At 36.1% G+C, this 25,169-nt stretch overlaps 1 protein-coding gene across 3 annotated transcripts; it reads right to left on the bottom strand.

The window, feature by feature from the left end:
• Positions 1-306: 306 nt before the first annotated feature.
• Positions 307-22,961, bottom strand: LOC123561659 (max-like protein X). Of its 3 annotated transcripts, XR_008372758.1 has the most exons (10): positions 22,834-22,939; positions 20,220-20,269; positions 13,661-13,783; positions 13,281-13,381; positions 10,792-10,888; positions 9,603-9,702; positions 8,729-8,813; positions 5,077-5,193; positions 807-2,068; positions 307-658 (listed from the first exon to the last, which is right to left on the bottom strand). XR_008372758.1 is itself a non-coding variant. In XM_045354170.2 (9 exons), the coding sequence occupies exons 2-9, from the start codon at positions 20,263-20,265 to the stop codon at positions 2,009-2,011; spliced, it is 729 nt and encodes a 242-aa protein (XP_045210105.1). In that variant the 5' UTR covers positions 20,266-20,269; positions 22,834-22,961; the 3' UTR covers positions 307-2,008. The 3 variants fall into 3 exon arrangements, 2 of the variants coding, with proteins under 2 accessions (XP_045210105.1, XP_045210104.1); XM_045354170.2 differs by having other exon boundaries at positions 307-2,068; positions 22,834-22,961; XM_045354169.2 differs by lacking the exon at positions 22,834-22,939 and adding an exon at positions 21,508-21,594 and having other exon boundaries at positions 307-2,068.
• Positions 22,962-25,169: the final 2,208 nt, after the last annotated feature.

The following is a 25,169-nucleotide window of genomic DNA, read 5'->3' on the forward strand; positions in this document are numbered from 1 at the left end:
AAAAATTAATGTCATGTTGCTATTAGGGATCATGTATGATCTAAATATGAGATGGCATATTTGGCAAATATGTCCATTAAAGCTATTCTATTACAGTTTGTGAGAAAAAGTATATCTTTAAAAGTCACTGTTATGAACTCTACTGCAGTAAGTTCAAAGTGAAGTTCCAAACCTAACTTAGTCTGATATTATTTACAATTCTAGCAAATGCAGCAAAAATATGTAACAGTCCACCTCCCATTTCACATTATTCTACATCCATAACAACTATTAAGGCACTGGCAAAATTAAAATCAAACAGTAAAGCTTTGTTTTTCCATCTATTTATTTTGATTTTTTGTAACTGCAATAAGCAGTTTCAATCTCAAATATATTAAGGATAAAGTATACTGGCACTGGCTCGATCTCTGGTTTCAAGTTTGCACACCAAACCCTTAAAATTACTAACATTATTGGTTCGAAAAAATATGTTGGAAGTCAATTTCAAATCATATCTGCATGATATGCTCTCCAAGATAATACACTGTGGGGAATCAAATGATCAAAATAATCTCTAAACCAAAATAAATATATGAAAAATACAGGATAATATTGAAATGAGCCGTGCCATGGGAAAACCAACATAGTGGCTTTGCGACCAGCATGGATCCAGACAAGCCTGCGCATCCGCGCAGTCTGGTCAGGCTCCATGCTGTTCACTTTTAAAGCCTATTGGAATTGGAGAAACTGTTAGCAAACAGCATGGATCCTGACCAGACTGCGTGGATGCGCAGGTTGGTCTGGATCCATGCTGGTCGCATACCCACTATGTTGGTTTTCTCATGGATTTCAATCACAATCACCTTCTGATTATCTGGAACACTTAAAGAAACTGAGACTTCTTATTTTCCTGTAATTACAGATATCTATCATTATTGTCAACTACATAATAATCTAACAATTTTCATTAGTCATATGATAGGCTTTGTTTAAGTTTCATATCTTATCATGATAGGAAATTTATTCATGTTCTTCAAAATGTAACTTTGGTTTAGAGATTATTTTGTTCATGTGATTCCCCACAGTAAATACAGATATATCTCACACTCTATACACAACACGTCCTCTATGGAACTATTTACACACAAATAACATACTTCAATATGACATAAAAATTTGTTTAACATAAAATCACAAAACAGTTGATTTAAACCTCATCAAATGTTATAATAACAAGTTACAAACTCCAAAAACATGAATAATGCTTATCTAAATTTTCCAGGAGTATCAATGACTGAAATAGGTCTGCTAAAAATATGATATTCAAGCTATTTACTGGAGAAACCATGATTTGTCATGAAATCTTTAATGTCCAGCAAGACAGGATCATTTCTTCAAGCTTTTTTACAATGCTAGCCTGAAACTATAATAAATTCTTCAGTATTCTAAAAAATGCTTACAAAATTCTCTTAAAATCATCCTACTCAACAGGACTATTTAAAATTAGTGATTTGGAGCATAAACTCCAAACAATTCTAAAGAACATTGACTCAATTATAAATTGCACAAGTTTTAATGCAATTTTATGTCCATGTTTCAGCCATGTACTTAAAGGTAGTTAACCTTACCAGTGTAACTGGATTCTGTACCAGTACTGACCTATCCTCCACAATTAACTGACAACTTCACAACATGAAACAGAAGTTGGAGACCAATGACTTCAGACATACCATCTTTTTGTAAAATTTTCAGCTAAACATTTGCCTCTGACTGAAATTGGGTCAGCTCTTAGAGTCAAGACACATAATTCCTATCAGCCCATAATTAAGCCCCATTAACCAACATAATAAAATTGATGTTTTACCCTATCAAACTAACACATCCATTCACATCAGAAAAACAACACAGTTTTATAAACAAACAAAATAACAGTTGATAACAAATATGAGTGATTATCACTTTCAAAAGAAAGAATTCTCCCACTGAGTTCAAAATCTGTACAGAGATCATCACCACATTACAGAAGAGATCACTGACTGAGTTGCTGATTCATCTGTCGAAGGATTCCAAGAACAACTTCTCTCAGTGTCTGAAACAAGAAGACAATACAATACTTGTGACATTGTAAAACATTCCATTTCCATGATAGATAGTATCAAATGTAGTTTTGTTTTCATTAAATACATAAATTATCAGGGTTTTCTAGAAGTTTGTCTGCTTGTTCTGTTTGATTTTTATTTCAGATCATACAGTCACTGTATTTAAGTTTATCATCAGTAACACATATGGGCGACTCCTCCAGAAGACTGTTAGTAATCTTAGTGGGAGAATAGTGCTAGATACAGAAGATGCTCCAATTCCAGAAGATTCCCTGGTTCGTTAGTGTGCCAGGTGTAAAGCCCCTATACACGGGACTCTTATCCCAATATTACTTATTTTTAGTTGGAGGAGCGAGGACCCCAACTCAGACCTCTGATTTCGTAGTCAAACAGTGTTACCACTGGACCACCGAGACTGCTCTATATACAGTCACTTTCCATAGAGCAAGCTTATGAAGACCGAGTCTGGACATTCCAGTACCTGATTGGTTGATTCTGAGCTCTGTCATAAAATTGACCAATTGCAAGGTTTCAAATATAGCTTTATGACCTTACAGTGGAAGAAGTTCTGAGATTCCATTAATAAAATCTGTAAAAAGATCCATTTGAAAGCAAAGAATGCAACCAAGAAGAATAACAGCAGACTTGGTTTGATTGAGTCTGTTTATGAGAGGTAATGAAATGTGCAACACCTCTCATGCCCCCTAGCACCCGCTTAAGCGGAACTCTATTACACACATGTAGCATGGACTCCATGATTCCAAAGGACTAGAAAATATAACAACAATGAACCATTAAGCATATTTTAGGAGTGCTTTGAATCACCAGCCTTCAGTATGCCAGCCAGATTTCCATGGCCAAGCGGTTAAGGTCTTCTTGTGAGGAAGCCATCCAGCTGTGTGAAATAATGCACACAGTGGCACCTGGGACTTCCTCCACCATCAAAGTGACATCACTGTGACCTTGACCTCTGACCTACTGATCCTCTAATACTAGGGTCATCTACTAACCTCCAGCAATCATCCTATTAACTTTGATAACTGTATGCCAAAATGTTGCCGAGTTATTCAGAGGAAACCATTTTCAGTCTCAAGGTCACTATGTCCATGACATTTGACCTACTAACACCCAAAACAATAGGAGTCATCTACTCAGAACAGGCAAGCATCCTATTTAGTTTCATTATTGTACAACTTAAGTATTCTCTACTTATTGATCAGAAAGAAAACATTCTACCGACTGACCAAGCAAAACAATATACCTTTTCTTCTTCAAGCAGGGCATAAAAATATTTATTATAGAAATTTATAATGAACTCGTAGTATCTTTTATCGTGCAAATATTAAACAACTAAATAAAAAGGAGTGCTACTACAATAAAACTTGAAAAGTTTTCACCTAAAACTCTGCCCAAGGATGTATGAACTGGTATCAATTTTTCATCTGAACTTCCATTTATCTTGCATTTATTGTGCTCATACTTAAAAACTGCACATTAGCACTGTGCTAAATCACAATTACACTAAAATAAACAAGAGGGCCATGAAGGCCCTGTATCGCTCACCTGACCTACTGACCTAAAGATCATCAAGATTAACATTCTGTCCAAGTTTCATGAAGATACAGTCATAAATGTGGCCTCTACAGTGTTGACTAGCTTTTCCTTTGATTTGACCTGGTGACCTAGTTTTTGAATCCACATGATCCAGATTCGAACTTGACCTAAAGATCATCAAGATCAACATTCTGACTAAGTTTCATGAAGATACAGTCATAAATATGGCCTCTAGACTGTTAACAAGCTTTTCCTTTGATTTGACCCGGTGACCTAGTTTTTGAATCCACATGACCCATATTCGAACTTTACCTACAGATCATCAAGATTAACATTCTGACCAAGTTTCATGAAGATACAGTCATAAATGTGGCCTCTAGAGTGTTAACAAGCTTTTCCTTTGATTTGACCTGGTGACCTAGTTTTTTACCCTACCTGACCCAGATTTGAACATGCACTATAGATTATCAAGATTAACATTCTGATAAAGTTTCATTAAGATATGGTCATACATGTGACCTCTACAGTGTAAACTAGCTTTTCCTTTGATTTGACCTGGTGACCTAGTTTTTGATCCTACATGACCCAGATTCAAACTGGACCTTGAGATCATCAAGATTAACATTCTGACCATGTTTCATGAAGATATAGTCATAAATGTGGCCTCTACAGTGTTAGCTAGCTTTTCCTTTCATTTGACCTGTTGACCTAGTTTTTGACCCTACATGACCCAGATTCAAACTGGACCCTGAGATCACCAAGATTAACATTCTGACCAGGTTTCATGAAGATATAGTCATAAATGTGGCCTCTACAGTGTTAACAAGCTTTTCCTTTGATTTGACCAGGTGACCTAGTTTTTGACCCCAGATGACCCAATATCGAAACCGTCCATAATTTCATTGAGGGCAACATTCTGACCAAGTTTCATTAAGATTGGGCCAAAATTGTGACCTCTAGAGTGTTAACAAGCTTTCCCTTTGATTTGACCTGGTGATGTAGTTTTTAACCCTAGATGAACCAATATCAAAATCGTCAAAGATTTTACTATGGGTAACATTCTGACCAAGTTTCATTAAGATTGGGCCAAAATTGTGACCTCTAGAGTGTTAACAAGCTTTTCCTTTGATCTGACCTGGTGACCTAGTTTTTGACCCCAGATGACCCAATATCAAACTCGTCCAAGATTTTATTGAGAGTAACATTCTGACCAAGTTTCATTAAGATTGGGCCAAAATTATGACCTCTAGAGTGTTAACAGTCAAATTGTTGACGACGGACGGACAGACGGAAGATGGACGGACCGACTACGAACACAGGGCGATCACAAAAGCTCACCTAGCTAAAAACTCTATAAAATTTTGGTCTAGTGCTAAAACAGTGCTCCACTAAACAACAACGCTTAAAGTAGTATAGCCAAAAATCAAATAACGGAGATAATTACCTGAGGTTTGCAATACTCCTCCAGCCAGCTGAAGACGCATGCTGATAGCTCGGCAAAGTTAGCAACTGAGATGTTAGCATTGAATGTACAAAACAATGCATCCATGATCTGTTTAAACTGTAACAACAGAAAGACGAGGTCAGACATGAAGCACTTCTGCCATTTAAATTGATAAAATATATCATTTTGAATTTATTGCCAAAAATGACTTTGATGAAGTACACTTGAAATTCGGTATCTTGAAGCCCAAGAAATAAAGTGTATTACTCTTGAGATAAACGAAATTCAACTTAAAATGATGTTTTTTGCACATGCTTTTGGGACAGGACCTGAAAATATCTTCAAGATAGCAGTAATTTTGAGATTTTGAGATAAATTTCAACTGTATTTTCCACTGTGAGTTTCAGCCACTTTGAATGTCAAAAAATAAAAAAATTCACTATATTTCTTTATGCACTGTCAGACACGAAATTTAAAGATTTTTTAATTAGCACAAAATCTTCATTAATTTCTGTTAAAAACCACCAGTAAAATTTGAGGAAAAAAATTCAAGAATGTTCGTGTCAGATTTTGAACTGGGAAAGCACATTTCCAGTCATAAAACTCACATTATTAAAGTGATCTGAAAATAAATATTCAGAAAGATCCATCTACCACTCTCGAGATCTTACGAAAGATGTATGACTTACAATGATTATGTATATCTGGATCTCAAAAAACATGGCGAGCATTCACAAACAATGATGTTATGGATTTGATGGATCAACAGTTGTAACAGTTACTCTGAAATCTATACTGATGAAAAAACCATGTGACAATTAATGCAAAACTAGCATTTTTTACGATATCAAATATAAACAAGAGCTGTCGGAGGACAGCAACGCTCGACTATTCAACAGCCTTGTCAACTGAATGAATACGAAAGTCGAAAAAGGGGCATAATTTAGTATCAAAGCAAAATAGGGTTATGGAATCTGCATAGTGCTTATCAGCTCATGACAGTGGACAAGTGTGTGAAGTTTCAATCCATTCCCATTAATGGGTACTCAGATACCAGCTTACATATAAGAATTTAACCCAAAACTCCTATGTTGAAAATGGGGCATAATTTTCGAAAATGCAAAGTTGAGTTATTGACCCTTTGCACTGCATGTCATATCAAGACAGTGAACAAGTGTGTGAAGTTTCAATCCTTTCCCATTCGTGGATACTGAGATACCAGCTTACATACAAAAACTTAACCAAAAATTTCTATGTTGAAAAAGGGACACAATTTTGTAAAAAAGCAAAATAAAGTTATGGGACCTGCTTTGTGCATGTCAGATCATGACAGTGAACAAGTGTGTGAAGTTTCAATCCATTCCAATTAGTAAGTACTGAGATACCAGCTTACATACAAAACCTTAACCAAAAAATTCTCAGTCGAAAAAGGGGCATAATTTTGTAAAAAAAGCAAATTAAGAGTTATGGAACCTGTGCAATGTAAGTCAGTTTATCACAGTGAATAAGTGTGTGAAGTTTCAATCCATTCCCACAAGTGGTTACTGAGATACCAGATTACATACAAAACCTTAACCAAAAATTCGAAAAGGGGGCATAATTTTGTAACAAGGGGACCATGATGGTCCTGAATCGCTCACCTGTCCCCACATGACCCAGTTTTGGACTGAGTATGACGTCGTTTTTTTCTATTATTTGACATAGTGACCTAGTATTTGAGCTCATGTGACCCAGTTCTGAACTTGACCTAGATATCGAGATAAGAATTCTGACCAAGTTTCATGAAGATCCATTGAAAAATATGGCCTCTAGAGAGGTCACAAGGTTTTTCTATTATCTGACCTAATGACCTAGTTTTTGAAGGCACTTGACCCAGTTTCGAACTTCACCTAGATACCATGAAGGTGAACATTCTCACCAATTTTCATGAAGATCTCATGAAAAGTACGGCCTCTAGAGAGGTCACAAGGTTTTTCTATTAATTGACCTAAGGACCTAGTTTTTAAAGGCACGTGACCCAGTTTCGAACTTGACCTAGATATCATCAAGGTGAACATTCTGACCAATTTTCATGAAGATCTCGTGAAAAGTATGGCCTCTAGAGAGGTCACAAGGTTTTTCTATTTTTAGACCTAATGACCTAGTTTTTGACCACACGTCATCCACTTTCGAACTTGACCAAGATATCATCAAGGTGAACATTCCGACTAATTTTCATGAAGATCCATTGAAAAATAAGGCCTCTAGAGAGGTCACAAGGTTTTTCTATTTTTAGACCTAATGACCTAGTTTTTGACCGCATGTGACCCACTTTCGAACTTGATCTAGATATCATCAAAGTGAACATTCTGACCAACTTTCATGAAGATCCATGGAAAAATATGGCCTCTAGAGAGGTCACAAGGTTTTTCTATTTCTAGACCTAATGACCTAGTTTTGGACCGCACGTGACCCAGTTTCGAACTTGACCTAGATATCATCAAGGTGAACATTCTGACCAATTTTCATGAAGATCCATTGAAAAGTATGGCCTCTAGAGAGGTCACAAAGTTTTTCTATTCTTAGACCTACTGACCTAGTTTTTGAAAGCATGTGACCCAGTTTCGAACTTGACCTAGCTATCATCAAAATGAACATTCTGACTAATTTTAATGAATATCCATTTAAAAATATGGCCTCTAGGGAGGTCACAAGGTTTTTCTATTTTTAGACCTACTGACCTAGTTTTTGATCGCACGTGACCCACTTTCAAACATGGCCTAGATATCATCAAGATGAACATTCTGACCAATTTTCATGAAGATCCATTGATAAATATGGCCTCTAGACCTACTGAACTAGTTTTTGCCGCATGTGACCCACTTTCGAACATGGCCTAGATATCATCAAGATGAACATTCTGACAAATTTTCATGAAGATCCATTGAAAAATATGGCCTCTAGGGAGGTCACAAGGTTTTTCTATTTTTAGACCTAATGACCTAGTTTTGGACCGCACGTGACCCAGTTTCGAACCTTACCTAGATATCATCAAGGTGAACATTCTGACCAATTTTCATGAAGATCCATTCAAGGGTATGGCCTCTAGAGAGGTCACAAGGTTTTTCTATTTTTAGACCTACTGACCTAGTTTTGGAAGCACGTGACCCAGTTTCGAACTTGACCTAGATATCATCAAGATTAACATTCAGACCAACTTTCATACAGATCCCATGAAAAATATGGCCTCTAGAGAGGTCACAAGGTTTTTCTATTATTTGACCTACCGACCTAGTTTTTGATGGCACGTGACCCAGTTTCGAACTTGATCTAGATATCATCAATATGAACATTCTGACCAACTTTCATGAAGATCTATTGAAAAATATGGCCTCTAGAGAGGTCACAAGGTTTTTATATTTTTAGACCTACTGACCTAGTTTTTGACCGCAGTTGACCCAGTTTCGAACTTGACCTAGATATCATCAAGATGAACATTCTGACCAACTTTCATAAAGATCCCATGAAAAATGTGACCTCTAGAGTGGTCACAAGCAAAAGTTTACGCACGGACGGACGACGGAGGCTGTGCGATCACAAACTTCTATGAATAGTCGAGCTAAAAAATATTTGTACATGTCCATTATGGGTGATGTATTTGAAGGAGACCTACCACTTGGAATTTGGCAGCATCTGACACCTGATTCTGTCCATGGACTGGCTGGTTCTGGTGTGTCTTTACAATATGCTCGTAGTTACTGAAATATGTATAGCAAATTTATACAAGTAAGCATAGTCAGTAATACTATAGGTACATACAGTGGTAAAGACCCAACTACAACAATACTAGGCACATATATCATTGCAGTCTTAGACTGCATACTGTCTACAGCATGAACACAGCACCATCAAAAGTAATCATATTGCTTCATAATATTGACAGGTATGCTTCAGATGGATATAAATCAAAGAGTTAAGCTAGTAACTACTTACTTCACTTTCTAAAACAGATTTTTTCATTATCAATCACCCTTAATTTGTAAATTCTATCATGACCTGATTTGCTTGTCAGTTAAATAAAGGAAGTCAAGGGCTGTATATTCTACAATTAATAAAGCTTGACACAAAGACAAGTGTGAGAACATTTTGATGGCAAATAGCTGTATCACATCCAGTTTATTACTACTCAAACGAATGACATTCAGCACTTCTACCATCATGTTATAATGAGCTAGTTAGAATTACTACAAACAAAGCCTTCTTGTGGTTTACCATCTGATGTGCCGTGGTATCTTTCATATGCTTGGATATTTAACCACTCAAATTTCCTTGTGGTTCAATTTCCAGATATCTGAACTCTAAACTGTAGTAAATTAGACATTAAACAAAGTAAAAGCCCTGATTTGTGTTATAAATCTATAGCATTCATAAAATGTCATTTGCACAATTATTCCCCAAGACCTATGCTTTATGCTTTCCATCCAAAGTTTTGACAAAACCAGCGTTTTTTTTTCAGTAACTCTGATATCTAATTATATGAGGCTTACGCTTTCATGATTTTCAGCGCCATGACTTCTTTACGAAGTGAGTCCAGCTCATCTTCTTGCTTCTTCTTTTGCTGTACCAAATACTGAATATAGTCAATTGCTGAAAATATAACATGATGAAGTCAACTGCTGAAAATAAAACCCAGACTGTCTCAATTTCTCAAAATAAAACTGGATACAGTCAACTGCTAAAAATGAAACTTTGCATTTGGTGAAATAGTATGAATATGCATATGACTTAAATTGTTTATTGCTTTTTGATACCTTTAAAGTTTTGTTTGACTTTTAGAATTTGAAACAGGCCTTTTCATTATTTGTTTGTAATTTTACAAGAACTGAATAAAAGTCACACCAAATTCCACCGGTTTCGTTGAAAACTTAGTACTAAACTTTTTCGGGTTTCATTTCGTTTTGTTGGGTTTAAAGCCACACTGACACAACTAAGGTCATATGGAAGCTTTTTCAGCTTTTCATGTTGGAGGAAAGTCAGGAAACCTTCTGTGTCAGGCTTGGGCAAGCACCTGGGTAGAATCACTGACATTCCGTAAGCCATCTGAATGGCTTCCTCACAAAAAGAATTCTATATCTAGGTTTTAAACTCACATTGGTAAGGGGCAAATGGGACTTAAACCATTCTGCAACGGATGCCCATTTTGGATTCTGAAAATGACATGGTCATTTTTTACAATTGGATTCCATTAAAACATTACACATGCACACTCATAGATAAGAATAGCAACAATGTGGAACGAAAAATGGCTGTTTTAAAGTAAGCCTAATATTTTCTTCATTGGTCAAAGCATGAAGCATTTAATGGAATTTCGTCAATGTCTAAAAACTCTTAATTAATCTGTACATCATACTGAAAACCTCCGTTACTGTTTTTTCTTTTTTGCTGGATTCAACGTAACACCTACATAATTGTAGGTCTTATGACAACTGTCCACCTTTTATTTGCGGAGAAACACCAAAGGTGCCCCTCCAAACATTATGTCTAGCACAAGCAAGCATTTTGTAGAGTCACTTTCCATAAGCTAGCTAGATGGCTTCCTCACATGAAGTTATTCTACACCCAAAGCGAGGCTTTGAACCCACAGCTGTGAGTGACACGTGATTCAAGCCAGTGATCTTAAACATTATGCCACAAAGAGGTCCCCTCTGCAATCAATCAAAATATTTTATCGCTTACATCTCTGCAGTATGGTAGCCTTGCTCAGTTTTGAAGGACCGAGGGTGTCTGTCTGAGTGCATGTAGGAACAATACCCTGTAACTCATCATAGCCACGCTGCAAATATACAGGTAAACATAAGAACAATATGTTGTATACCTCATTAATAGTCAAACATACCTTAAAATGTTTTACACATTTGCACAACTATTCTCTTCTACCAGTGTAAACAAGAAAATATCAGTAAAACCAATGGATGCTCCCTGAAATTTGCGTATCAAAAGAACAAAAGTAGAATTCACTGTCGAGGCACATAAAGTTTACTAATGTTGAACAATCAAAGGGCAATATCTCATTGAAATAGAGCTTTCACTGAAGGTGATGAATGGTACCACCGCACGCACTGACACAGTACATTGCAATTTGACACACACAAGATTGCATAATTATGTGGAGTATATGTATAAAGACAATGTATATAGTATAGTAACAAAAAACGAAATCCAATAACTCTGCAGAATATTTTTCTGAAAGAACCTAACATGCACCATGCACAAGTAAGGTTAGTACTGATCACTTGTGTGAAGTTTCATCAAATTGTGTGAAAGGGTTCCAGAGATTAGGCACGTACAAGATTGCATATGCAGACTGTATGTATATAGGATATTAACAAAAAATAAAGTCCCATAGCTGTGCAGAATTTTTTTTCTGAAAGAACCTAACGTGCACCATGCACAGCTAGGGTTACTACTGATCACTTGTGTTAAGTTTCATTAAATTGTGTCAAGGGGATGAAGAGAGTTGGTGTGCACAAGATTGTGTCTATGTATACAGTATTAGTATAGTAACAAAAAAACAAAAGTCCCATAACTCTGCATTTTTTTTCTGAAAGAACCTTACATGCACTATGCTCAACTACTGTTGTTACTGACCACATGTGTAAAGTTTCATTAAATTGTGTCGAGGGGATGAGGAGAGTTGGTGCCCACAAGACTGTGTCAACAGACGGACGGACAGACAACCTGAAACCAGTATACCCCCACTTACAACTTTGTTGTTCAGGGGGTACAAAAATCATTCCAACGGATAATGAAGAAAATATGCCAACCTTCTCTTTAGAGTGAAGCATCCTATGAATATTTGATGCATTCAAGGCAGTGGTTGCTGAGAAATACTCCTGACTATGATGGCATTATAGTTTACTAATGCTGAATAATCAAAGGGCAATAACTCAGTGAAAATCATCTGACTAAAACATGAAGAAAATATGCCCATCTCCTCTTGAGATTGAAGCTTCCTATGAAGTTTTAATGAATTACAGCCACTGGTTGCTGAGGAATACTCCGAACAAGAAATGGTACTATAGTATACTAATGTTGATTAATCAAAGGACAATAAGTTATAATAAGTCATTTAATTATCATCTGACCAAAACACGAAGATAATATGAGCATCTCCTCTCAATAATTTAGCTTCCTATGAATTATGTCTAAATTCCAACTAGTGGTTGCTGAGAAATACTCCAGACTATAATGGCGCTATAGTTTACTAATGTTGAATAATCAAAGGGCAATAACTCAGTGAAAATCATCAAACCAAAACATGAAGACAACATGCCCATCTCTTCTTGAGATTGAAGCTTCCAATGAAGTTTCAATAAATTCCAACCAGTGGTTGATGTGAAATACTCTTGACTATTGTATACTACTGCTGAATAATCAAAGTGCAATAACTATGTGAAAAGTCATCCAACCAGAACAAAAAGATGATATCTCTTGAAAGACAAGCTGCCTATGAAGTTTCACTAAATTCCAACCAGTGGTTGCTGAAAAATAATCCAGACAAGAATTGCAGGCCAGCCGGCCAGACAGACTAAGCAGCGACTATGTGCTTCCCCTTCGTTTCAAAGTATGAAAAACAGCCTAAAGCCCCCTGCTTCTTATCAATATTATAAAACTGACCAACAATAAGGTTGTGTTCTGGGTCTATCTCAAAACAGGGGTTTAAATTACCCATTACCAGGTAAAATTGTAATAAACCTTCTATCTACAAATACATAGTTCTTTCTTTGCAACCTAACAAGAAACAATACATCCAAAGTTAATCTCCATTTACTTTTTTAGATATTCAATATTATATAGTGCAACCTCTTTAAAGAAGAACTTTAATAGTATTCACTCATCAAGGGTGTCTTTAACAGAGGTTATACTGTACTTTACCCTGCTAAATTTCTGAAATGGACTGGTCCATCATTAAATTTGGACAGTACCATTTATTATTTGAAGGGGTGTTCACTGAAAATTTACTAACTGAATAGCAGTGCAGACCATGATCAGACTGCATGGATGTGCAGGCTGATCTTGGTCTGCACTGGTCGAAAAGGCTGAATCACTTGCTGACAGCAGGCTAAATGTTAACAACACGTTAACCTTGGAATACTCATCACATTACTGCTTTAGAACTACTGTGTAATATTACATAAGAGAGGCACAAAAACCGCACACTATACCTTGATGGCGTCTCTACGTTTCTGCTCTGCTGCAGTATGAGCCTCTCTACGACGATCCTTGTAGCTCAATGTTGCACGACTACTATCGCTGTCTTCATCATCTACAAGTACAAAAATTGAACACTCATATTTAAAGAAAAATTAAACCAGGAGCTATCTAACTCAGTTATTTCAGTAGGTTCAATGTAGGCTGCATGCAAAACTACGGTTATTACTTATATTAGTGAAGTAACCTCATGATGTGGTATACATGTATGAAGTCTGAAAGAATTTAGTTAGGTAGTTTTAGAGAACCCTGCTCACATGCAAAACTTCTGTGATGCAGACACCACTGCCAACAAATGGAAAAGTTTCAAATAGCTGAGGTAAAAAATAATTACCAGTGTTGTGTGCAGATGATGCTGAAGATCCTGGAATTGAGCCCGTACTTCCGGCACGCCCAAATACAAACTGCTGCGCAGTGGTTGGGCTGGCATTAATCTTCTTCAATTCATTTTCAAGAACTGAAATGTAACATCACAAAAATTTGGGTCTTGAACATAAAAACAACAAATAGTGGTGAGCAATATCGAGCTCTTTTATATTTTCTTCCCATTTTTGCTTCTTTTGATGACTCAAGACTGTAAAAAACCGACTGTCCAAAGGATCAATTAATACGAAGCAGTACAGAAGCCAGATTGCTAAAAGACCTAAGATGTAAACTGATTTGTTGTTAGCAACTCGTAAAACCTGTCCCACTCTTGTTACGGTACTGAATTACTGTTGCATTTGCTAAAAGCTTGATAGTCCTTAACAAGCTTCCAGTATGTACCATTTTTAATGCACTTTAAAATAGAGGCTGTCTGTAAAAATTGTTTTTCTTATTGAATTGTGGGATGAGTACAACTTATAGCAGGACGAACAAAAATTCTAGGCAGCTCCTCCTGTTGGACGAGTTGCTTTTATTCATTGAAATTATCTAACAGTTTTCCATGTCAGATGACCCAAAAATGTGCATTGATAAGAACAAACTCAACAAGCAAATTTGATGAATTGGAATCCCCCGCCGAAAGGGTCAGAGTTGAGGAACGGCAAAAAAATATATCCAGCAAAAAGTTAAGAATTTTACCAAGAAGCAAATAATTTCATTAGTCAAAATCAAATTAAAAGAAAATGAATGGTTTGTTTGGGTGGGGGTGGGGTGAGGATACAACAGTTTACATGCTGATTATAAATATTGATAGAAAACGAAAAATGAAAAAAAAAAAAAAAAAAAAAAAAATGGGGGGGGGGGGGGGGGGGGGGGGGTGACCAAGGTAAGGTGGTGACCAGGTGTACACAACATCACATGTTTATAATAAATGTTCATGAAAAAGAATGAAAGAAGTTTAATGAAATTCTTCCAATTGGTTGGTTTGTTATGTACAGATCTGTGGATTTTTAAACAATTAAAGGGCAATAACTATATGGAAAATTGACCAATCGAAAAAAAACTTGAAGGGCATCGTCGCAGTATCTTGTACATGTCTATTTCAAGTTTGATGAAATTCTACCTGCTAGTTACTGAGAATAGGCTGCAGACGGACATTTTTCATTAAATCAAGGGCAATAACTCTGAGGGAAATTGACCTATCAAAAAAAAAACTTGACAGGCATCAGCGCAGTATCTTGGTTCATGTCTATTTCAAATTTGATGAAATTCTACCTGCTAGTTACTGAGAAATGGCTGCAGACGGACATTTTTTATTAAATCAAGGGCAATAACTCTGAGGGAAATTGACCAATCAAAAAAAAAAACTTGACGGGTATCATCGCAGTATGTTGGTTCATGTTTATTTCAAGTTTCATGAAATTCTACCAAGTAGTTACTGAGAAATGGCTGCGGACGGACGGACAGACGGACTGATTGACGGACTTACAACGCCATTTCAATACCCCCCTCCCGATTTCATCGGCGGGGGATAATTATAAAAAAGTGTTCAAAATGTAGGGCTGTCATTGATTGGGTCTTAGGCGTATCGGCGATACCGATATATCAGAAGACAAATATGGACGATACATCGGTATATTGATTATTAAGTTAGATTAACGACCTATTTGTTCATATGCATACTATATACCTTCCTGTAAATGCTACTTGTAGTTTAATTGCCTACTTTCCACATTTTTTTTTTTATTGTGTTGTATTTGTATTTATGAAATAAAAGAAATACATAACAAGAGCTGTCACAGGAGACAGCGCGCTCGACTATTTCGATGCTGGATAGTGAAACTGGGCACATCTGAGGAAACTAGAGCTGTCACTGGAGTGTTTAATGACTCCAATTGTGGATGATGATATTGCACAATAGCCTGAGTCTATGTCAAAAATATCAGCTTAAAGTAATAAGAGAGGTAAAGATAAAATGTATCAAAACACTATATAAGTATATCCTAAGCAAAAAGGGGCATAATTCATTAAATATTGGTGCCAGAGTTATGCAGCTTGTGTCATATAGTGTGGGTGATGATGTTGAACAACTATTTTAAGTTTGAATCAAATCCATTCAGTAATAACAGAGACAGAGTGAAAGTGCATCAAAACTTTAACCTAAAATTCTAAGTAAAAAGGGGGAATAATTAATGAAAAATTGGTGCCAGAGTTATGCACCTTGCATCATATGGTGTGGGTGATGATGTTGAACAACTATTTTAAGTTTGAATCAAATCCATTCAGTAATAACAGAGACAGAGTGAAAGTGCATCAAAACTTTAAACCTAAAATTCTAAGTAAAAAGGGGAAATAATTCATGAAAAATTGGTCCCAGAGTTATGCACCTTGTGTCATATGATAAGGGTAATGATGTTGAACAATTGTTTAAGTTTGAATCAGATCCATTCAGTAACAAGCAAATTCGATGAATTGGTATCCCCCGCCGAAAGGGTTTGTGGTGAGGAATGGCAAAAAGATATATCCGGCAAAAAGTTAAGGATGTTAATAAGAAGCAAATAATTTCATTAGTCAAAATTAATTTAACAGAAAACAAATGTTTAATTAAAGAGTACATAATAAATGTATGATACTTTGATCCTGACTAAAGAATTTATATTGAATGGGATATGCTTACTGTAATAAGCTTAGCTTTTAAAATTAAATGCAGTTAATTGAAATGTGAGCTTGAAGTTTAACTGGAATGAAATATTGTCTTTGAGTGGTTTGGCACCAGGCGTTGCTGTTTAACATGTACATTTGAACTTAAAAGAACAGATGTCCTTAAGAGAACACAGGTAAGATATCTTGAACATGGCTGAGGGCAAGGTTTGTGCAGTCACAACTTAACATGTTGAAGGTTTGAACATTTAAAAAAAAAAAGGAATGGAAATATATATATATGTATATATTTATTTTTTTATGGGGTGGGGGTGCAGGGGAACAGGAGAGGAAACAAAATTTCACATGTTGATTATAAATATTGACTGAAAATTAAAAATGAAAAAAAAAAGGGTAAAAGAGTGAAGTTGGAGGGGGGGGGGGGGGGGGGGGGGGCAGCAGATGCATGATCAGTGGTGGGCATGACTGGGTGGAGAAGTGAGGTGGGGGAATGGTACAACTTGGAAGGTTTGAGAAAAATCTAAAATAAGAAATGAAAAAAAAAAACATTTTTTTTTTTTTGCGAGGGGGGCAGGGGGGTTAGGAGGGGGAGGGGGTGTGACCAAGGCAAGTGAGTGACCAGGTGTGGGTGCGCAACTTCACAGGTTTATAATAAATGTTCACAGAAAAGAATGAAAGAAATTTAATGAAATTCTGCCAAATGGTAAGTTTGTTATGTACAAATATGTGGATTTTTAGACAATTAAAGGGCAATAACTCTGAAGTTACAGAAGAAATCCGTATAAAATTGTCTGTGCACAACCACATTATAGTGTTCTAAATTCTGTTAAAGTTTCATAGTTCTAGGTCAAATATATCAAAAGTTATGATGCAGAAATTGCCATATCTACAGATCTATAGTACCCAATATAGTTAACACTAGAAACTTCTAAGGGCCATAACTCTGATGTTACTTAGGCAATCTGTCTGAAACTTGATGGGCCCCATAACCTCATAGTGGTGAACATGTATATGAAGTTTGTTTGAAAAAAATCTAAAAAAAGGGATGATTTTTTTTTTTTTTTTTTTTTTTTTTTTTTTTTTTTTTTTTTTTTTGGGGGGGGGGGGGGGGGGTGGGGGGGAGGGGGGGGAGGTGTGTGATCAAGGTAAGGGGGTGACCAGGTGAAGGTACACAACTTCACATGTTTACAATAAATGTTCATGGAAAAGAATGATAGAAATTTAATGAAATTCTACCAAATGGTAAGTTTGTTATGTACAAATATGTGGATTTTTATACAATTAAAGGGCAATAACTCTTAATTTACACATAAATCCGAATGAAATTGTGTGTACACAACCAAATTATGGTGATCTAAATTCTGTTTAAGTTTCATAGTTCTAGGTCAAATATATCAAAACTTATGATGCAGAAATTACCATATTTATAGTACACTATATAGTTAACACTAGAAACTTCTAAGGGCCATAACTCTGGTGTTACTTGGACAATCTGACTGAAACCTGACGGGCCGCAAGAACTCATAGTGGTGAACAGGTATATGAAGTTCTAAATAAATATTCCCAACCATTTCCTAGATATGGCTCCGGACGGACGGACGGACGCAAAGACGGACAACACCAAAACTATATCCCTCCGACTTTCGTCGGGGGATAATAACAGAGATATTGTGAAAGTGCATAAAACTTTAACCTGAAATTCTAAGTAAAAAGGGGAATAATTCATGAAAAATTGTGCCAGAGTTATGCATCTTGTGTCATATGATGTGGGTGATGATGCTGAACAACTATTTTAAGTTTGAATCAAATCCATTCAGTAATAACAGAGGTAGAGTGAAAGTGCACCAAAACTTTAACCTGAAATTCTAAGTAAAAAGGGGGAATAATTCATGAAAAAATGGTGCCAGAGTTAGGCAGCTTGTGTCATATGATGTGGGTGACGATGTTGAACAACTATTTTAAGTCTGAATCAAATCCATTCAGTAATAACAGAGATAGAGTGAAAGTGCATCAAAACTTTAACCTGAAAATCTAAGTGAAAAGGGGGGATAATTCATGAAATATTGGTGCCAGAGTTATGGCCGTTATGTCAGATGATGTGGATGATGATGAGGAATAAGTATTTCAAGTTTGAATCAAATCCATCAAGTAATTACAGAGATAAGTTGAAAAAAGAGAAAGTGCACCAAAACTTTAACCAAGGTGGGGACGCGGAAAGACGCCGATGCTGGGGCGAGTAGGATAGCTCTCCTTATACTTCGTATAGTCGAGCTAAAAATTAATAACATCTTTCATTTTTATTTTGCCTTCACTTCTTTTTTTTGCATTTATCCAAATATACAACTTTGTGAATTTTAGTTGTTTTTTAGGGGCCGAGTGTTTATTTGGGTAGTTTTTTCTCTCTGTAAAACATCGATTTTTGAAAATGGGAATCAATAATCGATCGACAAAAAAATATAGTTGATACATCGATATCGTTTCTATCGATGACAGCCCTATCAAGATGAGAAGCTGTTTAAACTGTTTTCTATCTTTAGTTCTGGTGTCCTCTTAACTGGGCCAAGTGGAACGATTACACTGATGCTATAGAACAAGTTTGATGATGATCCACAGAGCAATTCATGAGAAGAAGCCGTTTAAAGGGATTTGATATTTCTAGTGTTCCCTAAAGAGGGTCAAGTACCCACATTTTAATAAAGTTGGGAGAGGACCTTATAATGATGCACCAGACCAAGGTTGATGAAAATCCATTGAATGGTTCAAGAGAACAAATCATCTGAATGTTTTTCTTTAAACTTTAGTGGCCAAGCCCACCTCTCCCATTTTAACAAAACTAGGGAGCCCCCCCCCCCCACCCCAACCATTTAACCAAACTAGGAGAGTCCTCCAGTAATATTCGTGCTCCAGATCAAGTTTGAAGAAGATCTATTAACCAGTTTGGAAGAATGTGTTCAAAGGTATTTCTGTTATTTGCTCTAGAGGTCTCTAAAACCAGCCAAGTGCTCTGATGTGAAAAATTTGAGGGAGAACCTTATAATGAGGCTATCAAGTTTGATGAAAATACGTGAGAAGTTTAAAGCTCTTAGTCTCTAGCTACCTCTAAAAGAAACCAAGCTGAACAATTTAAACAAACTTGATTGAGGTCCATGCAAGGATGCTACTGACCAAGTCGAAGTAAAAATGTTGATGAAGGACAATGGGCAAACAACTATGGACACTGTCCGACAACAAATGAAGGACACTGGACCACCTATCTGTACCAACAGTTCACCCTGAACAAAGTTCAGGTCAGCTAAAAAGTACTTATTTCCATAAACAGATTACTCGATGCCTCTCGGAGTCATGTTAGGTGTCTGATTACCAGGTGGATTGAACACAGGTTAGGCATCCAGTTACTGGATGGATAGAGTGTGTGTGTTTGGGTTTATCTTTTTCAACATTTTTTCAGTCACATAAACAACGGTGTCTACTTGTAGCAGTGAGCACAATGCCCAACTTTATAGTGCTACCTCACTGGAATATCATGCCGTAGACACGTGACATGATACCCCACCCAGTCACATTATACTGACACCGGGCTGACCAGTCCTAGAACTACCCTCTTAATGCTGAGCGCCAAGCTAGGAAGCTGCTAGTACCATTTTTTACATCTTTGGTATGACGCGGCCGGGGATCGAACCCACGACCTCCCGCACTTGAAGCGGATGCTCTACCACTAGGCTACCAAGGCGGTGGATGGATAGAAGCTTTCTTTATGAACCAAATGCAAACGGTAAATTCTGATAAATAAAGGGCAGAATTTGAATAAACTATAAGTATCGCACAAACTTATAAAATACAGCAGAAAAAAAAACATGGCATTTACTTACAGCTTGACTGATCAAATCCACCATCGCCAAAAGAATTTTCGGCCATTCCTCTACAAAAGAGAAAGATATAAAGAAATTGTTTGTCAAAATACAAGAATTAATATATTTTGTTTCTCTTGTAATGGACCATCACAAAACTCAGAAAATCTCACAAATTATCACCTGCTGTCTGACCGACATTTTCATAATTCATAAAAGAGTCAATCCAAAAGTTCCTTGTTTTATTCGTTTACACACATCCTGAACAAGTGGCAATTCAAAACAGTTTTTTATCAAGGTACCAGGTAAACAATTCTTTTCCAGTTTTATGGTAGTCAGTGTTTTTTTTAGATGTCTGACATTTGAGTCAGGAATTTTGCAAAAATTTACCAAACATGTCTAAATTATTAAATAATGTAGTATACAGATATATTATAGATATATATGATCTCTTAATAAACACTAAATGGTGTACAGTATGCATACTTATATTTGCCCTGAAAACATATTTTTCTGCATAGTTTAACTGACCTTTAAGCGATCAAGACACTCGCTCTGATATAAAATTAATCCCATCAAGGCTGATTCAAGGCATGGACTTGTGCTCACTCAGTTAGGTAGAACAGCATTATATAAATGACTGAAAACAGCTAGATGCATTGGTACTACTACGCCTTACTTGTTTGGCTGATTGGGATGGCTTATTTTACGATATGATATTTTATAGTTGCCTTCCCTCTAAGCCTTAAATACCCATATCTGCATTTTACTTTTAGCAAATCAAAGATATTCAAAAATCAAAAAAACTCATAAAATAATGGTTAGACTTCTTTCTCCAATGAATCAAACATTAATATTCATAATGCATAATTTCAAATAAGAGCTAGACTTTAAATTTGCAAAAATATGTTGTGAACAGATGCGAGGATATATCTGGCGATAACACTATAAACTGCAGGCTCTAAACACAATTTATATAGACATTCAAAAAATGTCAGCGGCCAATTTTATGCTATAATGTCAATATAAATTCATTGTCAGAGATGAATTCATAACAAATAACATGGTACAAGTACAAGAAAACTTTTCCAGAAAGGCTGAGGAAATCCGCAAGACGGTCATGTCGATACATATAGGTAATAAATAGCAATTATTATACGCCGTAATTGGACCCAAGTGAGAGCTAATTATAAATAAAATATTTAAAAAAAAAAACAATGTAATAACGACAACTTTATGACAACTAATCATAACTTTTACCAGCAATAATGTTATACACTAGTAATACATAATATGTATGCCGTCTTACCATATATTCGTGCCCCTTAGTGGTTAATTACATGTTACTCCTTTATGAAATAGACATAAACTTAACAGTTTTCTGTTTTCTGTAACAACTGCACTTCTATCTTTGTTTGAACAACAAAAAACTGAAAGAATCCTACATGTTTCTAAAAATAAACACATCTGTATTAGTCAACCTTGACACTCTGGATCGCTGGAACGCTTATCATCAAATTCGTGCCCCTTGGTTCCCAGCTTTCAGCAAAGGTCTCTATGATCAGGGGAACCAGTTCTATACTTCACAACAAAAGTTTTTTCATATCACTATAGATTAATATAAATTTCATGAAGTTTTGAAAGACATTGTGGTAATAAATGCAAATAACTAAAAACACTGCCCAACTATTTACTAAATTTTAAAGACAAAGTTTTAAATCTGAACTATGAATATCAACATTTTTTTCTTACTTTTTTGTAGATTTATTTTACAATTTTGATATTTTGATGTAGTTTGACATTACTGCTGGTCACAGTTTAGGCATAGGAACTCTGCCTTATAATTTAATGTCAGAAATCTCAGATTATATAAGAATTTACTTTAAAGAGACCTCAATCTATAATTGGATTTTAATTGGCATTTTGTATGATAATGCGTAGCGCAACTTTTCTGTGTAAGTATACGTTACAGGTAATTTTCCATGATCAATATCATGTGACATGAGTGTGTCAAGCGTCTCCATGTTGTTGGAATGCAGAAGATTGTAAACTACGCAAATTTAAGGATTTATGGGCCATTTCAGACAGAATTGAACACATTAAAGGCTTGAGGTGTTAGGGTATTGTTGTAATAGCACTATTTTTACATGTTTCTGTCGCATTTTGACTGTTAAAGTGGCTAATAAAAAACTTGTTTCGAAAGTTGATAGGTACTCGGAAACGCACAGTGGTCGCACGAGGCGCAATACCTTCCGTTTTTGGGGGCACAAATATGATGATAAGGCACGAATCAATGGTAACTGGCCATATATTGATTACAGGACCCCTAGCCACTTCCATTTATAAGGTTTTCTGAGCATAATTTTGTTTTGACTAATTTGTTCTACAATTAATAAATTGAATTGACTATTGTCCTACACTTCAAACCAAGGAATGGCGACTGATTAAAACAGAAACATGTATCTTTGTCCCAGTATAATCAGCGGGTCGAGTTGACACGGGTGCGCCTGGATAATTCTTATCATACTTAAAATCGGCCGACACAAATTATAAGGTCAAATCAGAGACGTAGCATACCACAATTATGTTGTTTTAGATTAAACAGAATAGTTTCATGCTCCTTCTAAAATCTTACCTGAAGGAAATACCGAATATTTTCTGTGATTTTGTTGTTGTGTTTTCGTACCCTACCAATTTCCGATATGGAGAGCTTAAAAACTGTTGCTCCGTACCATTTCGTTCTCTATCCCTACCGCTCCGTTTCCGGTAGGGATAGGGTGCGAAATGGTTTTAGCTTTAATTTTAATGATATCTGTATTTTCTTTTTTTAAAAAGTTTACTAATATTTTATTGCATATTTTCATTTCTACATATATACATAACATTCAAAATAACTAATCATATATTGAAATAATAGTCGTGTTGTGGAACCACTGCCTTCTCAAACTGTACTCCAGCCTGACCTTGAGTGGTTCAAACGATGTCTTGTCCCCTCGGTCCTCTCTTACCGCCCCTGAACTCACAAAGCGGATGCTTTTAATCCCTTTTAACTTGTGTATATTTCGTATTATTTAACACTTTCACACTTTTATCTTCCCTCTAACTATCTTCATTTTTGAAGCCTTCCTTTCACTGCATTTAAAACAACTTTTATCTGGTTGTGACGCGCAATCCGGCTATTATACCCGTGAGGGGAGTCCAGCCGTATACAAAGATAGACAGATAAATGAAAAAATAACAAACAAAAATACAGCAAATGGGTTGGACTTCCAAGTTATGCCAACCTAGCTTATAAACAGTCATCCCCACTTCGTTAACATTGTGTAGATTAAATCGATGATGGAATTTATCTTCAAGTGAAAGACAGATAAAAAAAAGGAAAAAAATGATTGAGTAATGGATGAAAGGGAAAAAATTGATTTGTGCTTCTCTGTTCTAAACCAAATCAGTGCGACCGACCTCAACCACTCGACGTCAAATGCGTTTTCTCTTTAATAGGAGGACTTTACTGGGAACATATGAAACAAATAAATACTAGGTTGGTTTAAATCGACCTGTATTCTTTATATGTTTGTACATCATTTCTGCGTCATTCAAGCTACCTGCACCAAAAAGAAGATTTTCAGAACTTAGAGGATGGTAAATAGAAAAAGTGGAAACTCAACAGGTCGCTCAACACAACAAAAACGAAAATGTTGCAGGCTCGGTTTGATTGAGCCTGTTCATGGACGGTAGTGGAAATGCATGCTACCGTCCACGCCCTCTAGCCCCGGGTTGAGCAGAACTCAACATTTACACATGTTAAAAAGTACAAAAAAAAACAATTTAGAGACATCCGCAGATGTGTAATGCGAGTGTTACGAACCAGCTGAAGCCTTTCATTTCTGAATCTGTTGCATTTGAAAAAGAAGTGCTTTGCATCTTCTGTTCCGTTACTACACTGGCAGTTGGAATCTTCTTTTAAGTGATTCGGAAAAAATGTTGCACATATTTCTAAATCTGGCATGATGAACTGTAAAATATCAATCGCCGTGTAGGGAGGCGTAAAAGATGTTTGTTTCCGGTATCCCGACCTACCCTAATTTTTTTGCTCGACCCTAAATGTTTTTATGGCCTTGGATATTTTTTTAACTGCACTTTTTATGCTTTAAACATGGTCAGTGATGTTAGAAATCAACTTACTGATGCTCTTAAGACATAACCCCCTTATTTGTCTTCATTTTTTAACATGAAAATAATTTCCGAAAAGTCCCCCTAAAAAACCCCCCCCCCCCCCCCCCACAAAAAAAAACAAACAACATTTTGCGCCTTATTAACATTACATGTATTATTAATACATGTTACAAGTATGAAAGTTGCTGCTAGATGCAGCAAAAGGAAACTCCACGCCAAGCAAAGCAGTGTACGTAGTACTGATAGAACAGGAGATAATATAACGATACTGGTGTCTTTGTTGTAAACCCTATAGGCAAACAAACAGTCTAATGGGGTTTCATCAATGTTAGAGAAAAAACATTGCCTTTGTAGTTTGAGCAGGATTTTTATTTTTGTATTCAGTGACCTACTTATTGACTGATCACGACCCATATGCGAAATTGACCTCTAAGTTTCGGCATATGGAATGAAATGTATTGAATACACAAGGTTGTTCTTAAACTCAGGCATACATAGTTGTTCATCCAAAATGACTGAGTTTCAGACTTAGCTCAGATGTTATCAAGACCATCATTCTGATAAATGTCTAATCAGGAATGTGGGCTGTATATGATACTTTCAAGTTAAGTGATGAGGAAGGACTAAGATATACAAGGAAACACAACAGATATCCTTTTATCCCGCCTAGGGCCGTGAAATTCCAGTTGGAAAGGAAAAACCAATGGGGTTATTTAGATTACAAATTGGCATAATTTAACATTGAACTATAATGTCTTATAAAAGTAAATAACGTCCTTGGGAAAATTAACAATATTT

Source organism: Mercenaria mercenaria, chromosome 10, assembly GCF_021730395.1.
Source record: "Mercenaria mercenaria strain notata chromosome 10, MADL_Memer_1, whole genome shotgun sequence".
NCBI classification, from domain to species: Eukaryota; Metazoa; Mollusca; class Bivalvia; order Venerida; family Veneridae; genus Mercenaria; species Mercenaria mercenaria.

Coding starts and splice junctions, on each gene's coding strand:
- LOC123561659 (XM_045354170.2), bottom strand. CDS start 20,265: ATGGCCGAAAATTCTTTTGGCGATGGTGGATTTGATCAGTCAAGCT. Junction 13,784..20,219: donor TGGATTTGATCAGTCAAGCT/GTAAGTAAATGC, acceptor GTTACATTTCAG/TTCTTGAAAATGAATTGAAG. Junction 9,703..10,791: donor GGCTACCATACTGCAGAGAT/GTAAGCGATAAA, acceptor TTATATTTTCAG/CAATTGACTATATTCAGTAT.